This window comes from Apis mellifera, linkage group LG6, assembly GCF_003254395.2.
Source record: "Apis mellifera strain DH4 linkage group LG6, Amel_HAv3.1, whole genome shotgun sequence".
Lineage (NCBI taxonomy): Eukaryota > Metazoa > Arthropoda > Insecta > Hymenoptera > Apidae > Apis > Apis mellifera.
Window position 1 is genome coordinate 12020225 of NC_037643.1, and position 20227 is coordinate 12040451.

The 20227-nt window shown below is 39.6% G+C and overlaps 1 protein-coding gene across 4 annotated transcripts in view; it reads left to right on the forward strand.

Moving 5' to 3' along the window:
• Positions 1–20227, forward strand: part of LOC408877 (neurogenic protein mastermind) — a 225854-nt gene that overhangs the window by 145031 nt on the left and 60596 nt on the right. For 2 of the 4 annotated variants that reach the window (XM_016912569.2, XM_016912571.2), the window contains exon 2: positions 4603–6417. In XM_016912569.2, coding sequence (XP_016768058.2) covers positions 4603–6417 — 1815 coding nt within the window. Of the gene's footprint in view, positions 1–4599; positions 6418–20227 lie in introns of all 4 variants that reach the window. The other 2 variants (XM_392407.7, XM_016912570.2) reach the window with 1 other exon arrangement.

Consider the following 20227-nt stretch of genomic DNA (forward strand, 5'->3'; position numbering starts at 1 on the left):
AGCATACAATAAAAAAGAAATTCCTTTCTTCGACTATAATACATCCAATGACAACAAATTATCCAAGAATATATAATATTATTATTATTAAAAATATATTCCTCCTAATCTTCTCCCTATTTTTCTTTCTTTCTTCTTCATTTCAACAATCCATTCTAATTCCAGTTCCATTTAATAATCCTATCTATCCGCCATTACACTTTCTCGAATTTATGACGAACTGTTCGAAGAAAAATTTCAACATTTCCAAGTAAACCAAAATCCACGCAGAGCGCACAATTATGATTACGAAGGAAAATCAAACAATACAAGGCAAACGAGAAAAGGAAGAAGAGGAAGAAAGAAAGGAATATTTAAATATCCGACCACGAACGAATATCGACACAGATCCCTCGCGTTATCCGTGCACTTTTCGCCTCGTGAAATTGGTCCCGTTGAAGGCGGCGAAACTGCTCCCCTCTTCCCTCCCTCTATTACAGTATTCGCACGAAGCCAGGGGCTTTCTTGTTTTTCCTGGGCGAAAAATACGGGCGTTCCGGTTCCGCCGCGCGACGGAAATGTCTGCATTACCGCGCGCTTTCTCCGCAATTTCCTCGCGGGCCGCCATGAGCCGCTTGGGGCCGCGGCCCCGGGAAAGGACCGCGTTACGTTGCAGATTTGTCGCAACGCGCCTCGATAACAAGATACTATAGGTTACTCTTTTGTTTCTTTTTTCTTTTTTTTTTTTTTTTTTTTAAGTTATTCCAGACTTGGGAATTAGTTAATCGGTTTTGAGGGGAAATTGATTTTTTTTTTTCTCTGATTGTTCGAGTTTGGAAGGATTTCGTTGTATTGATGATCGAAATGGGGATTTTTCTTTTTCTTAATTCGAGAATTGGCGAGTATTTTGTGAGGATTTGATTTCAGAGATCTATGCAAAGTATGTATATTGAATTTATTTTGATATCAAAATGGCTACCGCTTTTTTGAATTTTAATTCGAGAATTGGCGAGTATTTTGTGAGGATTATACGAGATATATAGTTCGATTTTAAAGTATATATGACGAATTTATTTTGATATCAAAATGGCTACCGCTTTTTCGAGTCTTAATTCAAGAATTGGCAATTACTTTGTGAGGATTATAGGAGAAATATAGTTTGATTTTAGAGATCAATGCAAAGTATCATTTTGATACCAAAATGGCTACTTCTTTTTGGAATCTTAATTCGAGAATTGGCGGGTATTTTGTGAGGATTATACGAGATATATATTTCGATTTTAAAGTATATACGACGAATTTATTTTGATGTCAAAATGGCTATCGCTTTTTTGAATTTTAATTCAAGATTTGGCGAATATTTTGTGAGGATTATATAAGATATATCGTTTGATTTTAGAGATCAACGCAAGGTATCATTTTAATTCAAGAATTGGCATTTTGTGAAGATTATACGAGATATATAGTTCGATTTTAAAATATATACGTCGAATTTATTTTGATGTCAAAATGGCTACCTCTTTTTCGAATTTTAATTGGCAATATTGTGTGAGGATTATATGAGATATATGATTTAAAGAGTTAATTTTAGAAATTAAAGCATAAAAATTGGTATATATGTCGAATTCATTTTGATACCAAAATGGCTACCGCTTTTTCGAGTCTTAATTCAAGAATTGGCGAATATTTTGTGAGGATTATACGAGATTTATAATCGATTTTAAAGTATATACGTCGAATTTATTTTGATATCGAAATGGCTACTTCTTTTTCGAGTTTTAATTCAAGAATTGACAGTTACTTTGTGAGGATTATAGTTCGATTTTAAAGTATATACGTCGAATTCATTTTGATATCAAAATGGCTACTTCTTTTTCGAGTCTCAATTCAAGAATTGGCAATTATTTTGTGAGGATTATAGGAGATATATAGTTTGATTTTAGAGATCAATGCAAAATATCATTTTGATACCAAAATGGCTACGTCTTTTTCGATTCTTTACCTCGATTCGAGAATTCGCAATTATTTCGAAAGAAAGGATTCAAATTGGAAGAGTTTGATCGAAATGGATATTGTATTTCAATGATATTATACATCGTGGAATCCGCTTCGATGGTCAAAATGGCTATCTTTTTTTGTTGAGTTTTTACCTCGATTCGGGAATTTGGAGAAGGATCGAAGGAAATTGATTTTTTGATTCAAATTGAAATAGAAATAGAGATCTGGTTGAAATAGATATTTTATATACTTTAATATATAGAGTCGATTTTAAAAGTCGAAATGCAAATGTCAATTATCCAGTTCCGAGTAATCGAGAAGAGCTACGTCAATTTTATGTTTCTTTCAATTTTTAATATTCCACGTCTCTTGTTGTATCTTTCCTCGATTCAAATCAATGCCTTACGTACCTTTCCACTTGGAACGATAGAAAGAAACGATATTTCTTTTTAATTTCCACGAAATTCGAATTAAAATAAAAACTTTCCAATTCTTAATCGACCAGCGTCGCAATAAACAATAAACAATAAACGAAAAAAAAGAAACAAACAAACAGCAAAGAAGAAGAAAGAGCAATCTTCTTCTCGAGAAACCATTTCCTATCCGGATCAACCGCGAATTCAACGCGATATCTCGTCGCAGAGACGTGGATCCGTCCTGGCAAAAGAGGCGAAGAGAGAGAGAGAGAGAGAGAGAGAGAGAGAGAGAGAGAGAGAGAGAGAGAGAGAAAGGAGTCCGTGGAAGGATGAGCATGTAGTCCCCATTAGAGGGATAATACCTATTATCGATTTTGAAACGAAACGCGGGTTATCCCCCCTCCTGGTTGTTCTAATCGTGACAAATGCGGCGCGTGTGCCTCACTCTGGAAAAACTTTCCCCCCACCCTTTCTCCGTGTAACTCGCGCGTTACAGAAGATCCTATAGAAGATTCCAGGATCGGTTGCTTTCGTCCCTCTTCGATCCTCGACGAATGAATTTATTTTATTTCAAATCTACGATTCGTTCGAAATTCATATAAAGAGATAAAAAGATAAATTTCTTTCGTTATTAAGAACGGCTCGTCTAATATCTGGAAATATCCCTTATTTGTCAAATTTTATCAGAAGGACATTATTCTTGTTATAAAGGGTGTCCTAAAATTAACGCAAGTTTGAATTAAATATAAAATTAAATTAAAATATTATTTTTAAAATATTGTTCAATAACGAAGACACGTTGTTGCATCGTATAATGCTCCATTTTTACTAATCTTAAACTCTCGGCTGTCAAATTATTTTTTTTTCAGGATTGTCAACAACTTGATGCAAAAATGGCGGCAAATTCAAATCTTGCGTTAATTTTGGGACACACTTTATGATCATTTCTAGCAGAGGAAACAAATTTTTGATTCTGATAAAACCCGTTTTAGAATTTGTTCGATAAGCCTCATTTAATTTATTTATTTACGAAAATTTTATATCAAATCATATAATAAATATGATAAATTGATAAATGATAATGATAATAATAAATTTAATATCATATCAAAAAAGGAAAAAGATGGAGTCGATCAAATTATTTAGAATTCTTCTGATTTGATTTATTTATTTACAAAAATTTTATATCTAAAAATAAAAAAAGATGGTCTCGTTCAAATTATTTAGAATTCTCCGTCCTAAAGTAACCCATTCACAAATCCATTCACCGCAAAAAGTCTACGTTTACGTATCCATAAAGTGACACGCAACAAATCATCGACTGTTGTCGCCCGATCAACGCGGCTCGTCCTCGAATAACGCAATCAGTTTACCATTTACCAGAATCGTAACCTCTCGAGATAAACACTCAAACGTCCGTCCCCACGAATCGATCCACGAAATTTCTCCACGAACGTTTCGAATCAGAACCACATAAACTCTCGCCACGAGAGTTACGATTCCTTTCGATTCTATAGATATATTACATTAACGTTGTCGGCGGAAACCGAGGGAGCGGATTCCACGTGGAATCGCGTATGCCGCGTGGCGTGTTTCGGGGGAAAAAGCCGCGTCGACGTGTATTGACAGCTACGGTGAGAAATTGCCGGGTTAATTGCGAAAGAAACGTCGTTGCCACCACGCTTAAATATCCCGCGGTACCGGTTACCCTGTCGAGAGAGATCGGAGGGAAAAACGGGACGCGTACTCTCTCCTTTTCTCTCTCGCAACGTTTTTCCTTCGCTTCGACGCGTCTTTTAACCCTCCGCACATGCGCGAAACGATTCCTCACCACGTAACGGAGAAACCTGTCCAATATTATTTATATTACAAGAATAAGAAGAAATAATGTTAATCCTTTTTATTTGGAGCAACTCGAACGGTATAAATACTTCTAATGTACTATCGAGTTAGATTTCTTTTAAAGTTCTCAAATCAGATAAAATTAGTTCGTGGGAATGGAAAGTATTATTTTCGAAATTAGTTAGTAGCAGATCGTTGTTAAATTATTCCTATAAGATAGCATAAGAAGGATATAGAACGAGTGAAAAATAAGAATGAATTTCGAGTTAACTAAGAAAACAAAATCCAAAGAGCCCGAAAAAAAAAGAATCCATTTCACAAGGCAAGAGGAAAGCAACGATCGTTCTCCGTTTTCTCGTTTCAGCAGCAAAAATTCGTGAAGAGGACGGCCGAGGAGTTGGAGCCAGCCGGCGGCGGTAGCGGAGACGGTGGCTTCGGCGAGCCCCCCGTGAAGCTGCAATGCACGCAGGCGCAGCATCAGCACCAGCAGGGGCCGGGGGCCGGCGGCGGGGGCGGGCCCGGGCACCACGGGCACGGCCAGCACCCGGCCGGGAACGGGGCGAGCGCGACGGGGCCCGCGCACGGCGCGGGCGGGGGCGGCGGGGGCGGCGCCGGTAACGAGGGATTGACCAAGTTCTCGGTGGAGATCGTGCAGCAGCTCGAGTTCACCACGTCGGCGGCCAACTCGCAGGCCCAGCAGATCTCCACGAACGTGACGGTGAAGGCGCTGACGAACGCCTCGGTGAAGAGCGACCTGCTCAACGCGTCCTCGTCCCCCAAGTCGGGGCCGGACACCGGCCCCGCCCCGCCCGGCCCGCGCCCCGGCGGCGGCCCGCCCGGCAACCCAGGCGCCGGGACGGGGCCCGGCCCGGGCGCCGCCGGCGGCGGCCCCGCCGCCCCCGGCGGCATCGGCTGCGTCGACATAGGCAACCTGGTGGAGTGCAAGCAGGAGCCCGACAACGAGTTCGTCGATCTGGAGCAGTGCGCCGCCGCCCTGGAGAAGGACGCCGCGGCGAACGGAGCGGGTTTCCCCGGCTTCTCCGACTTCATGGGCGACGACACCGGCGACGAGATCATCACCTCGGACGCGTTCAAGGACCTCATCTCCGAGATATCCGACCTTCACCCCGAGTTCATGAAGGACTTCGACTTCGAGGAGAAGATCCCCGTGGAGGCGTTGGCGGCGAGCAACGCGGCCGCGGCGGCGGCCGCGGCGGCCGCGGCCGCCGTCGCCAACACGAACGGCAGCAACGGAGGGGGCGGCGCGAACAACGGGCTAGGGACGAACAACGGGCAGATCAAGATCGAGGACGACAAGGACGGTGGATTGCACCAGCAGCAACAGCAGCAGCAAGCTCAGCAGCAGCAGCAGCAAGCTCACGGGAGCGTGAACAACGGGAACGGCGTGGTGAACAACGGGCAGACGGGGGCCACGAACAACGGGACGGGGAGCGTGGCCGCGAATTCGAGCCCGGGCGCCCTCGCCTCCGCCCAGTACTCGCCCGCCAGGCTGCCGTACTCCGGCCTCGACTTCAAGTCGGAGATGAGCCCCGCCGCGCAGACGTTGAAGCAGATGGCCGAGCAGCACCAGCACAAGAGCCAGCAGCTGGGCCTGGGCGGCTTCAACCCGGGGGCGGCGGCCGCGGCCGCAGCGGCCAGGGGGCCCGCCGCGCGCTCCCCTTACGCCGAGTTCCCCCAATTCGGCGGCACGTCGGACTACCTGGGCAGCCCTGGGAGCGGCGCCGGGCCCGGGGCGGGCGCGCAGGGCCAGGGGGCGGCCGGGGCCGGGTCGTATCACAAGAACAACGGGGCGGCCGGGTTCCAGGGGCAGCAGGCGGGCGACATGTTCGTGGGATCCCAGACCCAGTTCGCCGCCGGTCTTGCGGACATGAAGAGAGCGCAGCCGAGCAGCGGCGGGAAGCCGAGCATGCTCGGGCCGAGCGCTGGTTACAAGCAGCAGTATTCGCCGTACGGCAGCCCGGGATCGATGCCGAATCACGGCAGCCCTGGCTACCCGCTTCCGCCCAGGGGATCCCAGGCCGGCGGACCCAATCAGACGGGATCCCAGGGATCCTTCACCAGCTCCACGCCGCCGAGGCCTCCCTCCGGACCCGGCACCTCCACTTTGCAGATCAACCAGGCGCAGCAGTTACACATTAACAATCCCGGCCATCAGATTCAGGTTAGTGGATCCTTTCTTTTTTTTTTATCTGGCCATGTTTTGGAATTTATATTTCGTTGCACGAGTCAACATTTTAGCCATCGATCTTTCGCGATGTGACGTTGTGATTTTCACGTTGTCAATTACGTTAATTGCGCGACAAATGCTTTCGATAAATTGTTATTGTCGCGTTTATTATATTAAACGACGAAATTCGTAACCAATTAATATTGTTTACGGTATTGTTGTAACGATTATCGGTGTAACAATACCGAAATCGGATATTTACCGTGTTGTTAAAAGTAACTTCAATATACTTTCAATACTCGCTATCCTATTAAAAATAATTCCGTTATTCTCTGAATACAAATTAATAAACGATTAAAAAATATCAAAGAAACCAAAATTACCCCGTGAAATTACTCACCGAAGATCGATCTAAATTAAAAATATCTCAACAACAACAACAACAATAATAATAAATCGAGACGGAAAAACGGAACGAGTCAACAAAGTATCGCGCGCGCGCGTCAGCCGAATGATATCTGTTGCGTCGCGACGACGCGTCTATTTTTGTCGGCGGCATCACGAGTCGGTGGTGGCGACGTCGTGGTGGTGGTGGTGGCAGCGACGTCGTCGTCGCCGGCGAAGGGGCGCGCGACGTTGCGCACCGCCATCGGTAGTAATAGTACTAGTAGTAATAGTAGTAGTAGTAGTAGTAGTAGTAGTCGAGGAAAAGGGGTATATGTCGGCGTCACGAGGGCGGCCCGAAGCGCAACAAGTAGTCTGCCCCCACCGTTTCCCTCTTTATAAATTTTCCCCCCTCGCCATTTATCCCCACCCTGGGGAGGGCAGAGGGAGTTGCATGGCCGTGCGCAGCCGACGTCGCGACGCCACCACCGTCTGCTCGATTTAAGCTGCGCCTGCAATCCGCGTCAATACGCACCGCGGCTCTGGTAGTCGCGGGAGTGCACGCGACGGGCGAGCTCGTATGATTTTTTTGCGGGGGAATTGGATTTCGTTGTACCAACGATCTTTTAAAGAGAAGATTGAGAGAAGAGAGAAATTGATTCTCTCTGAATTTGGGAAATGAAATATCGATGGTTTATTTCTCGATCTAATAATAATTTTGTTCCCGTCGATAAATTTTTTTTTTTTTTTAAAGAGAAGATTGAGAGAAGAGAGAAATTGATTCTCTCTGAATCGGGGAATGAAATATCGATGGTTTATTTCTCGATCGGTAATAATTTTGTTCCCGTCGATAAATTATTTTTTTTTTTCGAGGGGAGAGATGAATTTCGTTAATAAAATCGATGATAGGCTGAGGAATCATTTGTGGGGATGTAAAATCTACGTTACCCTTATGTTTTATTACGCGAAAGGGAGAAAGGAATTGTGATATTGCCTGTATAAATCTTCGCTCGATCTCTGTTGGCTAAGTCTAACCTCGGCAGGTGGTCGCCTCGGATCCCTTTTACGCGCTAATAGATTTATTTTATTGATCCATTGCGGAGCGAAATATTTACTTTACGAGCGTGGAATTTTTGAAAAAATTGTGAACGAGATGAATGGTCGAATAACGTGAGTTTTTTTTTTTTCTTCTAAAGAATTCGCATTGAAATAATTGGAATGATGATAATAACTGTTTCATCTCGTTTCAAATTCTCGAAATAATCGATGCTTCGCGTTTTATCAATACTTTATTCAACGTATTTTTATTTTTATTTGCTTTACACGTTGATCGTTATTTACGAAAGATACGTAAAAAAGGAATATAATCGATTTCCCAACAATCTCAAATCTTTCAACAAATCTTTCTCGAAATGTTCCGTCATTGTATACGTTCGAACAGATCTTATCTTGCTTGTTTCCCTCAAACGTCTCCTCCTCGTCCCGATCGACTATGGACACGTCTGCCCTTCGTAAATCACGCGAGCTACCGCGCGCATTTGCATCTCAATGCGAACGATGCCTTCTCCTTTTCGACCCTTTTTCATTCCTATCTTCCGTGTTTTTCTCCACCATCGCCACCACAATCTCGATTTCGCTCCCCTTTCCTCAGTTTCTTCTATCTCCATCTTGTCCATTTTATCGTTATTTCTCGACGCAGTTACTCCCGACTACATCTACTCCCAGATTTTCATCCTTTAAGATTCGTGGAATGGATGTTTCGAGGAAGAAAAAAAATTTTTGCAGAAAAGATTATCAAGTTTTTTTAATTAAATTTTTGCACGCTGTATTATCGATCGAAGACTGCAAGCAAAACATAACCTTACTTCTTTCTCTTGCTAAATAATGTTTTGAGAAAGTTTTATATATATATATAAAATACAAGCAACACTTTGAAGAATATCTATTTAAATCCGTTATTATTCATAAATCTGGAAAAATATTTCTGATCAATTTTCAAATATTCAAAATCGAAGGGGAAAAAAGCAAAATCCTTTCCTGAATTTACCGCTCTGCATTATCGATCGAAATCTGATTAAAGTTTAACCCAATCTCTTCCTCCTGCTAAAAGTATAGCTTTTTGCGAAAGTTTCAACGAAATACAATAATTAATTCTATCCATTATTATTTCAAAATTTAAAATATAAAGAAAAAAAGAAATACTTTGATCCATCTGCAATTACCATATATACAGATACTCCTATAAATTTTCAGAAAGAAAGAAGAAGGAAGTGAAAATGCTTCCTTGAATATTTAACCGGAATCTCACGATTTTCGAAGCTATCGAAGACACGAAGGAAAGGCAATTTGTATGCGCTCGGTCAAAGCGCCCGCACGCGTCCGCCTCGGCGGGACACGTTGAAAATTTCAAAACAACGATATCGAAGAATGTTATCTCTCGTCGAATTTACATATACATGTACATTTCCCCAAAGAAACTAACCGTTTCCCCCCCTTTTTTCCGTCCGGGTATAGGGAATCGGACGCGTCCTATTTATCATCGTGGAAAAGGTGCCGAAACGACGTTCTTTTCTTTAACGACGACGTTCCATTATCTCGTTCGAGTCCTTGGTTCGTTTCCTCCTCCTCCTCCTTCTTTGTATCCTTATCGATGCGTAAAAAACGTTCAACGTGATAAAACGCAGCGGGGATATGTAAATAAAAAAAACGTAATGAAACGTTATCGAAGCTGTAACGCGCGGAATTTAAATGATTTAATTTGGGTCACAGTCGGAGGTTCCGCGCGCTGTGTTCACGTGCAATTTCACGGTGGAAACGAGTTTTTTTTTTCCCTCTCTTTTCTTTTTTCTTTCTTTTAGGGGGGGAGGGGGAAAGTGAAGAGAATGCCAAAAGAAATTATGTATCCTGCTTTCTGAATTCTGTTAAATATTAATATGAGAAATAATTATAGATACGTATGTCCCTTGTTAGTATAATCTCCTATATATAATCTTCCGATTCCACGCTTCCTCCTGTTTCGCGAATAACAAATTCACTCGCGTGATATTATTCCATATTTATCCCGGAATTTTAATGTTTTTATGGAAAAGATAATGAATAAACTATTATATAAAATTACATTACTCTCGAATTAAAAAAAAGAAACATATCGAACAATTCGTTCAAATTCTTTTTTTTTTTTTTTCCAATTTCAAACAACCAACATCCGATGCATCCACAATCGTCTCCTCATCAAATCGTGCGTGCGATTGGTATTTTATTCTCGAACAATCCGAACGAGGAGTTACGAAATAAGGAGAGGTTGGACGTTTTCCCTGCTCACGGTTCCCCCTCCTCTCCTCCCTTCCTCACTCCTTCTCCCCCCTCCCCTCGCCTCTTGGAGCGTTTCCAACCACCGCCCGTCGTCGTCGCGTCGGTATATCCAAGTACGAGTGTTTTCCACGTCGGCCGCGTTAATAAGCGGACACTCGAGTATTACCGGAAATTGAGCGTGCGCGCATGCGCCTCCCGCACGGGTTCAAAGGTTACGTAAACGTTCGATCGTTGTACGCGTTTCGAACGCACGCGACACGCATGCGGTGTCATTGATACTATATTTAGAAACGCGTTATTTTCCTTCGATTTTTTTTTTATTTTTATTTTTATTTTTATTCTTATCTCGCGCCTTGTCGTTTCGTCTCTTTCCTTTCTTTGTAGTTTTTGTTTAGTTATTTATTTATTTATTTTATGAGGAAATTTAAAACGGTTTTTTTTTGTTCGTCGTTTGAATTTTTACAAAGTTTTTTGAAAGCGTTGTTACGGATAGAAAAGAACGCAATAAGTTTTTTATAAGTTCGGTCGATAACGAAGAATTAACGCATAAATTTTTATCAACTGTGTCAAGTTATTGTTTCTTGCTGTTATTGAAGAATTTATAAATAGTAGTGCGAGGTGTATTTGTATATCGTGTATTTCGGTGTGTAAAATTTAAAAAAAAAGAAATCGATCTTACAATTATCGAATAAAATGTTGGAATCACGTATCTTCTCGAAAACTTGGTGAAATAATATTTATAATATAACGTGAAATAATTCGTGAAAGATCGATTTAATTTCGAACGGTTAAATAATTTCCCGAAAATGAATATTATTTGGCCGTTCAGGAATCGAACGTCGATTCGTTCCGCGAATGATCGAATATTAATGTCGTTTCGAGCGAGATAAATGCTTTTCATCATCGGTGCCGAGGGCTTTCAACGCGTTACATCTCCGTGTTAAGGTGATCAAACGCGTGTTACGATCACAACGCCGCGCATCGCAAATCGAAGCGCATAGAAATTAGAGCCAGCCGCTATTTCGTCAACCACGTTCGTTTGAATTCGTCCTATTCAATCCGCCGTTCAATCTAATCTCATTCTAAAATTATTTCTAATCCTATTAAAATTCGAACTTTAAACAAAAATCGAGTCAAAAATCTTCCATTAATCATACTTATATTTCGAAAATTCATCTCCAATTAAAAAAGAAAGGATATCGATAACTTAACCAACGAATATTGAATTAACCAACGAGTTTCCTGTTTTCGAATCCTCTGGAATTTTATTCGTGTCACTAGGTACGTCGAGGCATCCCTCGAGGAGGGGCGCCTTTTTCCACCCCGTAGGAGGCTCGCCGTCCATCCCTCCCCCCTCCCTCTTTTTTCTTTCGGCCTCGAAGCAATTTCCGCGGTCGAAAAATCGAGGTTAACGGGGAGGGAGGAGGAGGGGGAAAAAGGAAAAGGAGAGATAGTCGGACGGATGGATGGTTTCTTCCAGAGATGTTATCTCCCTCTCTCTCTATTTCTCTCTTTCTCTCTCCTCTTGGCGGAGAATCGGTATCGATCGGCCGCCACGTTTCACGCATGGAAATAAATCGTCGGTTGGCGACCCTGTCCTCACCTATGCAAATCGGGCAACCGGCTTAATTGACGAAATATTCAAATCGTCGGGATGCTTCGAGCATTCGAATGATAATGACTAAGCTCTCCTTCGCCGAGAGCTTTTCCCATCCTTTCACGGAAGATTCTAATCTTCTCTCTCTCTCTCTCCCTCTTGAAGGCTGTTATATACAGGGTGGTTTAGATAAATTTGCTCCATTTTGTTCCTTCTTCTTTTTTTTTTAAATTTGATTTGAATTTTTTCAGTTCATTCACTTAACATTTTAACGCTTTCTTGCACGAAAAAGTGAAAGTAAAAGTCATCGAAGAGTTTTATCAAAAAAAATTTGACGAATCATTTTTCTATTCGAATGATTGTTTATTTTGACACGGATGAAGAGAAAATTTAGCGGATACAAGATTTATATATATATTGAAACGGGTTGTACAAGAGAGAGAGTGTTAGTTTTTAGATTTGACGAAGATATGCATAGCAGTGATCGTTTGTGAGGTACGTGTTTCACGTGTCGAAGGGTTATCGATCGACCCGAACCGTCGATCTACATATTCGTAATGGCGGCCAACAAGGACGCGTTTCCTTTTCGAGTGACCTTCATCTTGACCCCTTCGTGGCGAGATCTATACACGTGGTCTCGTGTTAAATATAAATTGCTCGGAATTATTATTGTTAAGCGGAGCGAGCAGGAAACTCGGTTTGAAAGAGCTTCACCTTTGAACCGCTTTCTGCTCTTTGTCCCCTTCGGTGGACGAATTTTGGCGAATTTTTGTTCTTACTTGTAACATTTCCTTCCATGCTATTTCATTACATTTACAAATCATTATTACATTTCTTACAAATCGATAAACAATCCGAGTGAAACGTAATTTAATTTAATTTACGATTTTTTAAATTTTTCATTTTCTTTTTCCTTTTTTTAAATTGTATTTCATTTCAATCACTTTTGGGATAATTTTGGTCATCGATAGTTTATCATATTTTTATAATTGTTGTAACATGTATCTTATTTATAATCAATTTTCTATCATCACCTTGAAATACATCTTTTTCATCGTTATTATTTCATTTTTTATTAACATTATATATACATATATACAGTTGAGTTAGTAGCGGTCGAGATTACATTTCGATCAAAATCGAAAAACGCTTTTTTAATTTTTCTCCTTTCCCGCAGAGCGGAGGAAAAGAGAAAAAAATTTTCATTTCATTCCAACGGATGGTTTATTCTCCGGCATGTTTGATTCTGTGTTTTAACGCTCCGTTCACCGCTTCTGTCGCTTGTACACCACTCGAAGCACGATTTGATAATGGAACAACACTCGTCGAGCTGAACACTTTCGAGAGAGAGAGAGGGAGGGAGAACTGTTTCGTGTTTTCCGAACGTCAGGGAATGGTGTGTGGTCCAGATATTAACGCGACAGCCTCTCGTGAAGCACGAGAAGCTGCTTCACAGTGTTTTCGATTAATTACTCTCTTCTCGCAAGAAAATTGGTCGATCACTATGATCAAGCATCCCCGCTCTCAAATTGGATATTCTTAATATTGCGCTTCTCCACCGTGTTTTCTCGACTTTTTGAACATTTGTTTCAAAAATAAATTTGTCTTACGCGATATTTTAATAAAAGAGTCGGGTTAAAGAATGGAGGATAGATATGTTTCGAATAGAATAGGATAGGATGAAGATAAAATTAGATACACGTATAATACAAGAGATGATGTCTCTCATTTTCATTCGAACGAACGAGAAATACGAGATTAAATATTAATTTAGAGATTTTAGATATTTGATAAATTAAGAATTATATAGCAGTATGAATTATCTCTTATCTGAGGTAATTTCAAGCAACATTTTCCTTCGTTAATCAATAATAATAAAAAAATATGAGGAATATATATCTGATAAAAAGTTAAATATGTAAAAAGTTAAAAATATTAAAATATCAATTATAATATTTAATTTCTTTCGAATGATAAAATATTTAGAGATTTAGAGATTTAGAGATTTTAGATATTTGATAAATTAAGAATTACGTAGCAGTATGAATTATCTCTTATCTGAGGTAATTTCAAGCAACATTTTTCTTTGTTAACCAATAAAAAAATACGAGGAATATATATCTGATAAAAAGTGTGTTAAAATATCATAATTTCTTTCGAATGATAAAATATTTAGAGATTTAGAGATTTTAGATATTTGATAAATTAAGAATTATATAGCAGTATGAATTACCTCTTATCTGAGGTAATTTCAAGCAACATTTTCCTTCGTTAACCAATAAAAAAATACGAGGAATATATATCTGATAAAAAGTGTGTTAAAATATCATAATTTCTTTCGAATGATAAAATATTCGTATTCGCGCATACATTACTCGAATTTGTTCGTGCTCGTCAACGGTTCGTAGCCATCACTACTCTTTTTTTTTATTAATAAAAACGTTAACCACAACTTTTTCCCAAAGTTTACTCTTCGAACAAAATCATTCATAAATTGCGTTCCAATGAACGACAACCAAAAAATTGGCCACATCTTTTCAAACCGTATATTTTCTTAAAAGAGAGAGAGAGAGAGAGAAAGGAAATCTCAACAAGTTTCAAGAAAGACAGTTTTCTTCCAAAAGCTCTCGATGAAACTACGCACACTTTGCTCTCTCGGTTAATATTTATGCGTTGCGCTGCACGCACCGTGTCGGTGTTTTACATGCAAATACGCAATACGATGGTTGAAAGCGTCGGCGGGGGTTGGCCGGCTGCGAGAGAGGGGGGCGAAGGAGGCGAAAAAAGGAAGGTGGAAAAGGAGGGGCGGGGAGGTGTCGTTGCGCCAGCGTAAAAATTTCAAGCGGCCCATGCGTGATTTATATTGCATCGGGTATAAAACCGGGTAATGAATGGCGGTCGTACGCACAACAAGCGCGAAAACTCGCGTGATCGATACGTGGTTTAAGTTGGAAGCTCGTCGAAAATGAAACGAACGATTTTAAATATCGTTCGAAAAGTATAATCGTCGGTTAATTATGATCCGAAGAAGAAAAGAGAAATTTTCTTAATTTCATGATCATCGACGAGATCTGTTTTCAGAGTTTTGTAAAGATTTCATTAAAATTTCATTAAAAAGTAAGATTCGTTGGGATTCTCAAGGTTTCGAGTCGATTATTATTCTTGTCTCGGTCGAAATGCTGATTTTTAATTATCAAGAATATCAAATAATTTTAAATTATAATAATCGCCGTCGTCGATACCGATCTGTTATTTAAAATACCGAATTTGTAAAATTTCCAAATTCTTCATACGGAACGATAATTCTTCCCAAAAATCTTCCATTGGAAACTGGAAATTCTTCGACACCAACCGAGTCTTGAAAAGTCCACAAAAGGACCAGACAACGCGTTCCATCCGCTAAACAACGGACCACTGATGAAAAAAACGGGAGAGAAAGAGAGAGAGAAACTTCTATTTCACCGCGACTGAAAAAAGAATGGAAAAAAAAGAACCGAAAAAGAGAGAGAGAGATAGGAGTAAGAACCGCGAGAGAATCGAGAATCGAGCGGCTCGAAATGGTTGCGTATCGCGCGATGGCCTCGAAATTGGAAGAGGCGAGAGGACGAATCGAATGTATGCCGGTTTCGTCGGCCGCCACTGATAGCGAGCGACGCCCGATTCGGAGGAGGGAACGAACGGGCGAGACAATGCGTTTTGCCATCGACTGTACCGAAGGCCTCGACACACGACACGATGTAGGTTACGAACGGAGAGAGACGCGAGTATCGATTTCAGCGCGGTATGCGGCACCGTTGTGGAATGCACACCTTCTAACGTTCGTCGCGGCCTGCCTGGCAAAACCGCGAACACGCTCCTCTCCTGGGAAACACGCCTCGTGGACACGGTTCCCGTTGGGAATCGTTCGAGGATGCTGCCCTTCCGCGGATGATGATCGCGCAATTCTTACGTTATTATTTCAAAATTTACCATTTGAAGATAATTGTCTCCGATTGGTTCCATTTCGATATTCGAATTTAGAATTTTAATGAAATCAAAAGACAATTTCGATATATATATATAGAAATTATTAATTCCAAGATATCTAAGAAAACATTATCGATTTCTCTATCGAATTTTACGAATTTATCTAATTGAAAACAACTTGAAAAAACTTGGTTCGCAAAAAGACGCTCGTTTAGTTTCATCTCGAGGGAAAACAATAGGCAGGGAACAAGGCGAGCGCGCATACCAGTTTTGTCGAATTCGCATCGGGCTGCACATCTCCCCAGAATCCGATTCACTCGCTAATTTTAACTCGACCGTGACATCGTGCGAAGAGAAGCCAATGCGGTTTCCTCCTGTATATACCCGATTTTCAAAACGACAAACGCGTAAGGAGAGAGAGAAAAAAAAAAACGAAGAAGAAAAAAAATTTGAGGTTAATTAAACCCGGTCGGTTAATTATCCAGCGATGTTGTCGGCCGATGTTAACGCGCCTGCGCATCTACTTTACCGTGCGAGAAGAGAAGTTTTTCGGCGTACATTCGGCGAAAATTGTAATTGGAACGCGAGAATGCGCAGGCCGGGGTGACAATCGTAATTAATCGAGGCGATACAAACAACGCGTGCAATCGAGAGGAGGGGGAGAGGAGAGGGGATATTGTTTGTCTGGCGACGAGGCGGGGACATGCAACAAATATCAAACCTTTAACCGGCTCATTTTTCCGGGCCACGTTTCCATGGCGCTCGCACGAATTTTAGAACCTCTCTCGCGGAAATTACCGGTCGATTTTCGTTGCACCGCGATTTTCTCGTTTCGGCCACGTGCTGTCCGGTTGCCGAGATTTTGTTTATTTGATGTTTGTGTTTTCTTTTTTCCTTTTTTCCTTTTTTTTTTTTTTTTTATGACGAGAGCGTTGATAAGCGTTGGATGATGTTTAGAGCTTTTAGGTTTAGAGAGAGATGGTAAAAATGGCCGAGTTATAGTAGCGGAGTCGGACGATATTTTTAGAATTGATTGTACGTGTACGGACTCGGGCTAATTTTAAACGTAAGTTTATCGACTTGTCAATAAATAATAAATTAACGTTAAATATTAATATTAATAGTAAGTTAATTTATTTTTTTTTTTTAATACAATTTTCTTTCTTCTAATTTGTCTTGTAAAATTTACAAAATAAATAAAAGTATTCCATTTTCGTGCAATGTAAACAGATGATGATATTTCTTTTATTTATTAAAAAAAAAATTGTTCTCGACAAGCGTCGTCGTGTCATTCGTAACGAATGTCCGTCTTCGAAGTGAATAATCAATTTCTCGGTCTGAAGTACAAGAAAGGTATGAAGAATTTCGCAACTGACGTGTTACGATCATTACGTTGAAAAACAAAGAAGGACACGTTTCTTAAGAAATCTATCGGCACCGACTCTATTGCGACAAATCTCGTTCTGGAATGTTGGAAGGAGGGAGAGGGAGGAAGTGGAGGAAGAAGCAAAGTTTTTGATTCGATTATATCGTTATTGGGCAAGAATTTTATATACGGTAGCGTTTGTAGTAATTCCTTAATTCACGTTTTTAACACACGTAAATATTAACCCACCGTGCGTGCGAGATGCAAAGTGGGTTCGTTTCTTTCTTTTTTTTCAATTGCTTCATAAATGTTTAACTTTACGATCAGCGTGGAGCAACAAAGGGGAAAAAATACATCGACAAATGAATTTCAAATGTTAAATCGTGTTACACAATTTTCTTTGAAAACTTTTTATCGTCGTTTTACAATTTCATCTTCGTTTTGAATATCTTGCAATATTTTTGTCTCCCTCTCTCGGGAGAAAGAGAGAAGTCGATAATTAAATATACGCAATTCTTAAAATAATTCTTCGACTCTTTCTTTCCTCTCTCTCTCTCTCTCGAAGAAGAAGAAGAAGAAGAAGAGTTGGGTTGGTAAAATTTTTAACCCTCTCTCCTCGCGACGAGAAGACTCGCGAAAAAAGCATCGGGGAAGGATGCGACAAACCACTTATAGAAAGATGTATCGGGCCGGTGAACACGGGTATAAGCACGCGGTTACTATTTTCGAGAGCAATGTTTATCTGGCCCGGATCAAATATATAGTTATGAGTTCCAGAAGGCGGTCGATAGTTCCTCGAACCGGTCATTATTAGCAGGGCTTACGCGGAGGACCGACCAAAAATACGCTTAGTCGCACTTGTCTTTTGAGAGAGAGAGAGAAAGAGAGAGAGAGAGGAGGAACGGATTGGATTTTGCGTGGTTCGGCGACACGCCAGAATCTCGCATCGATTATGGAGATTTAAAAGCTTCGAGTCTCATTGTTCCGCTATCCAAAATTTATCAACACGGTTTTTTAACTTCTTTGGTAAAATATTTACTCGATTTCATTTTCCTCTCAAGTTTATAAACACACATTTCTCTGATTTCGTTCGTCGTCACGATAATATTAATTCCTTAATTTTATTATTATCAAGGAATTTTATTTATAATTGTTAAGGAATTAACGATGTTTCGATTTTTCTTTTCTCATTTTCATTTCATTTTCTCATCTCAAAACCTACATTTCTCTGATTCGTCATATTGCCACGATAATATTAATTCCTTAATTTTATTATTATCAAGGAATTATATTTATAATTGTTAAGGAATTAACGATGTTTCGATTTTTCTTTTCTCATTTTCATTTCATTTTCCTCTCAAAACCTACATTTCTCTGATTCGTCATATTGCCACGATAATATTAATTCCTTAATTTTATTATTATCAAGGAATTATTTATAATTGTTAAGGAATTTTCGATTTTTCTTTTCTCATTTTCATTTCATTTTTCTCTCAAAACCTACATTTATAACCTACATTTCTCTGATTCATCATATTGCTAATATTATCATTGATAATATTAATTCCTTAATTTTATTATTATCAAAGAATTATATTTATAATTGTTAAGGAATTAATGATGTTTCGATTTTTCTTTTCTCATTTTCATTTCATTTTCAAAACCTACATTCCTTTATAATCTACATTTCTCTGATTCGTCATATTGCTACGATAATATTAATTCCTTAATTTTATTATTATCAAGGAATTTTATTTATAATTGTTAAGGAATTAACGATGTTTCGATTTTTCTTTTCTCATTTTCATTTCATTTTCCTCTCAAAACCCACATTTCTCTGATTCGTCATATTGTCACGATAATATTAATTCCTTAATTTTATTATTATCAAGGAATTAACGATGTTTCGATTTTTCTTTTCTTTCCTTTTCTCATAGAAACAAAATAACAAATTTCAAATTTCAAAATTCTACATTAATGAAAGGATGTAATGATACGTTGAACACGATACATATCGACAAAAAGATGGAAGAATCGAAAGGGTTGAAAAAAAAAGAAACTGGAGCCACGTGCTTCGTCGATAGCTGGCGAAGTTGTTGCAGGCGCGGCGGGTCATGCGCTCGAAATCTCTCATCTGCTCGTTCGATCTTCTCTTCGCGCGTTTCTTTCCACGGGCCGAGATGGCTCGCCTCTAAAGATAGAGGCCGTTTGTTCTACACGCGTTTCGTATTATGCCGCCATTATCGATAAACCGGCCGGCGTCCGATTATTTTTGGCCTGTAAAAGGTTCTTCTCTTCCTCCTCCTCCTCCTTTTCCATGCATTTCTTCGTATCCTTCGTTTCCCTTCCATCGTCACTGAGAGCTAACAAAAATTTCAAATTTCAAATTATTCAATCTTCCTAGACAGAGAGAAAGAAAGAGAAAGCAGAATTTATTTATAAGCTTATAAGAAATTATCTCAAACTTTGAAGAAATTTGACAGAGTTTTATTCTATTCTATTTAATGAAATTATTGATCCTATAGATGAAATTGAATTTCAACAATAGTAAGAATCTGGATAATCTGATTAGAGGATATCAATAAATAAATCTTGAGATAATAGCAAATACTGTTCCTATAGAAAGAACATAATGGAAGTGTCCAACAACATAGTATGTATCATGAAGAATAACGTCAATTGAAGAATTAGATAATATAATTCCTGTTAATCCACCAATAGTAAATAATATAATGAAACCTAATGATCATAAAACTGAAATATTTAATTTTAATTTTGCACCCTGGTATGTTGCTAATCATCTGAAAACTTTAACTCCTGTAGGATCCAGCAATAATTATTGTTGCTGAAGTAAAATAAAATGCTCGTATATCAACATCTAATCCAACTGTAAATATATGATGTGCTCAAACAATAAAACCTAAAAATCCAATTCCTAATATTGCATAAATTATATCTTTTCTTCCTCTTTCATTTATTACAATATGAGAGATTAATCCAAATCCAGGTAGAATTAAAATATAAACTTCTGGGTGAGCAAAAAATCAAAATAAGTGTTGATATAAAATAGGATCATCCTATTGGGTCAAAAAATGAAGTATTAAAATTTCGATCAAATAATAATATAGTAATTGCTCCAGCCAAAACTGGTAATGATATAATTAATAAAATTGCTGTAA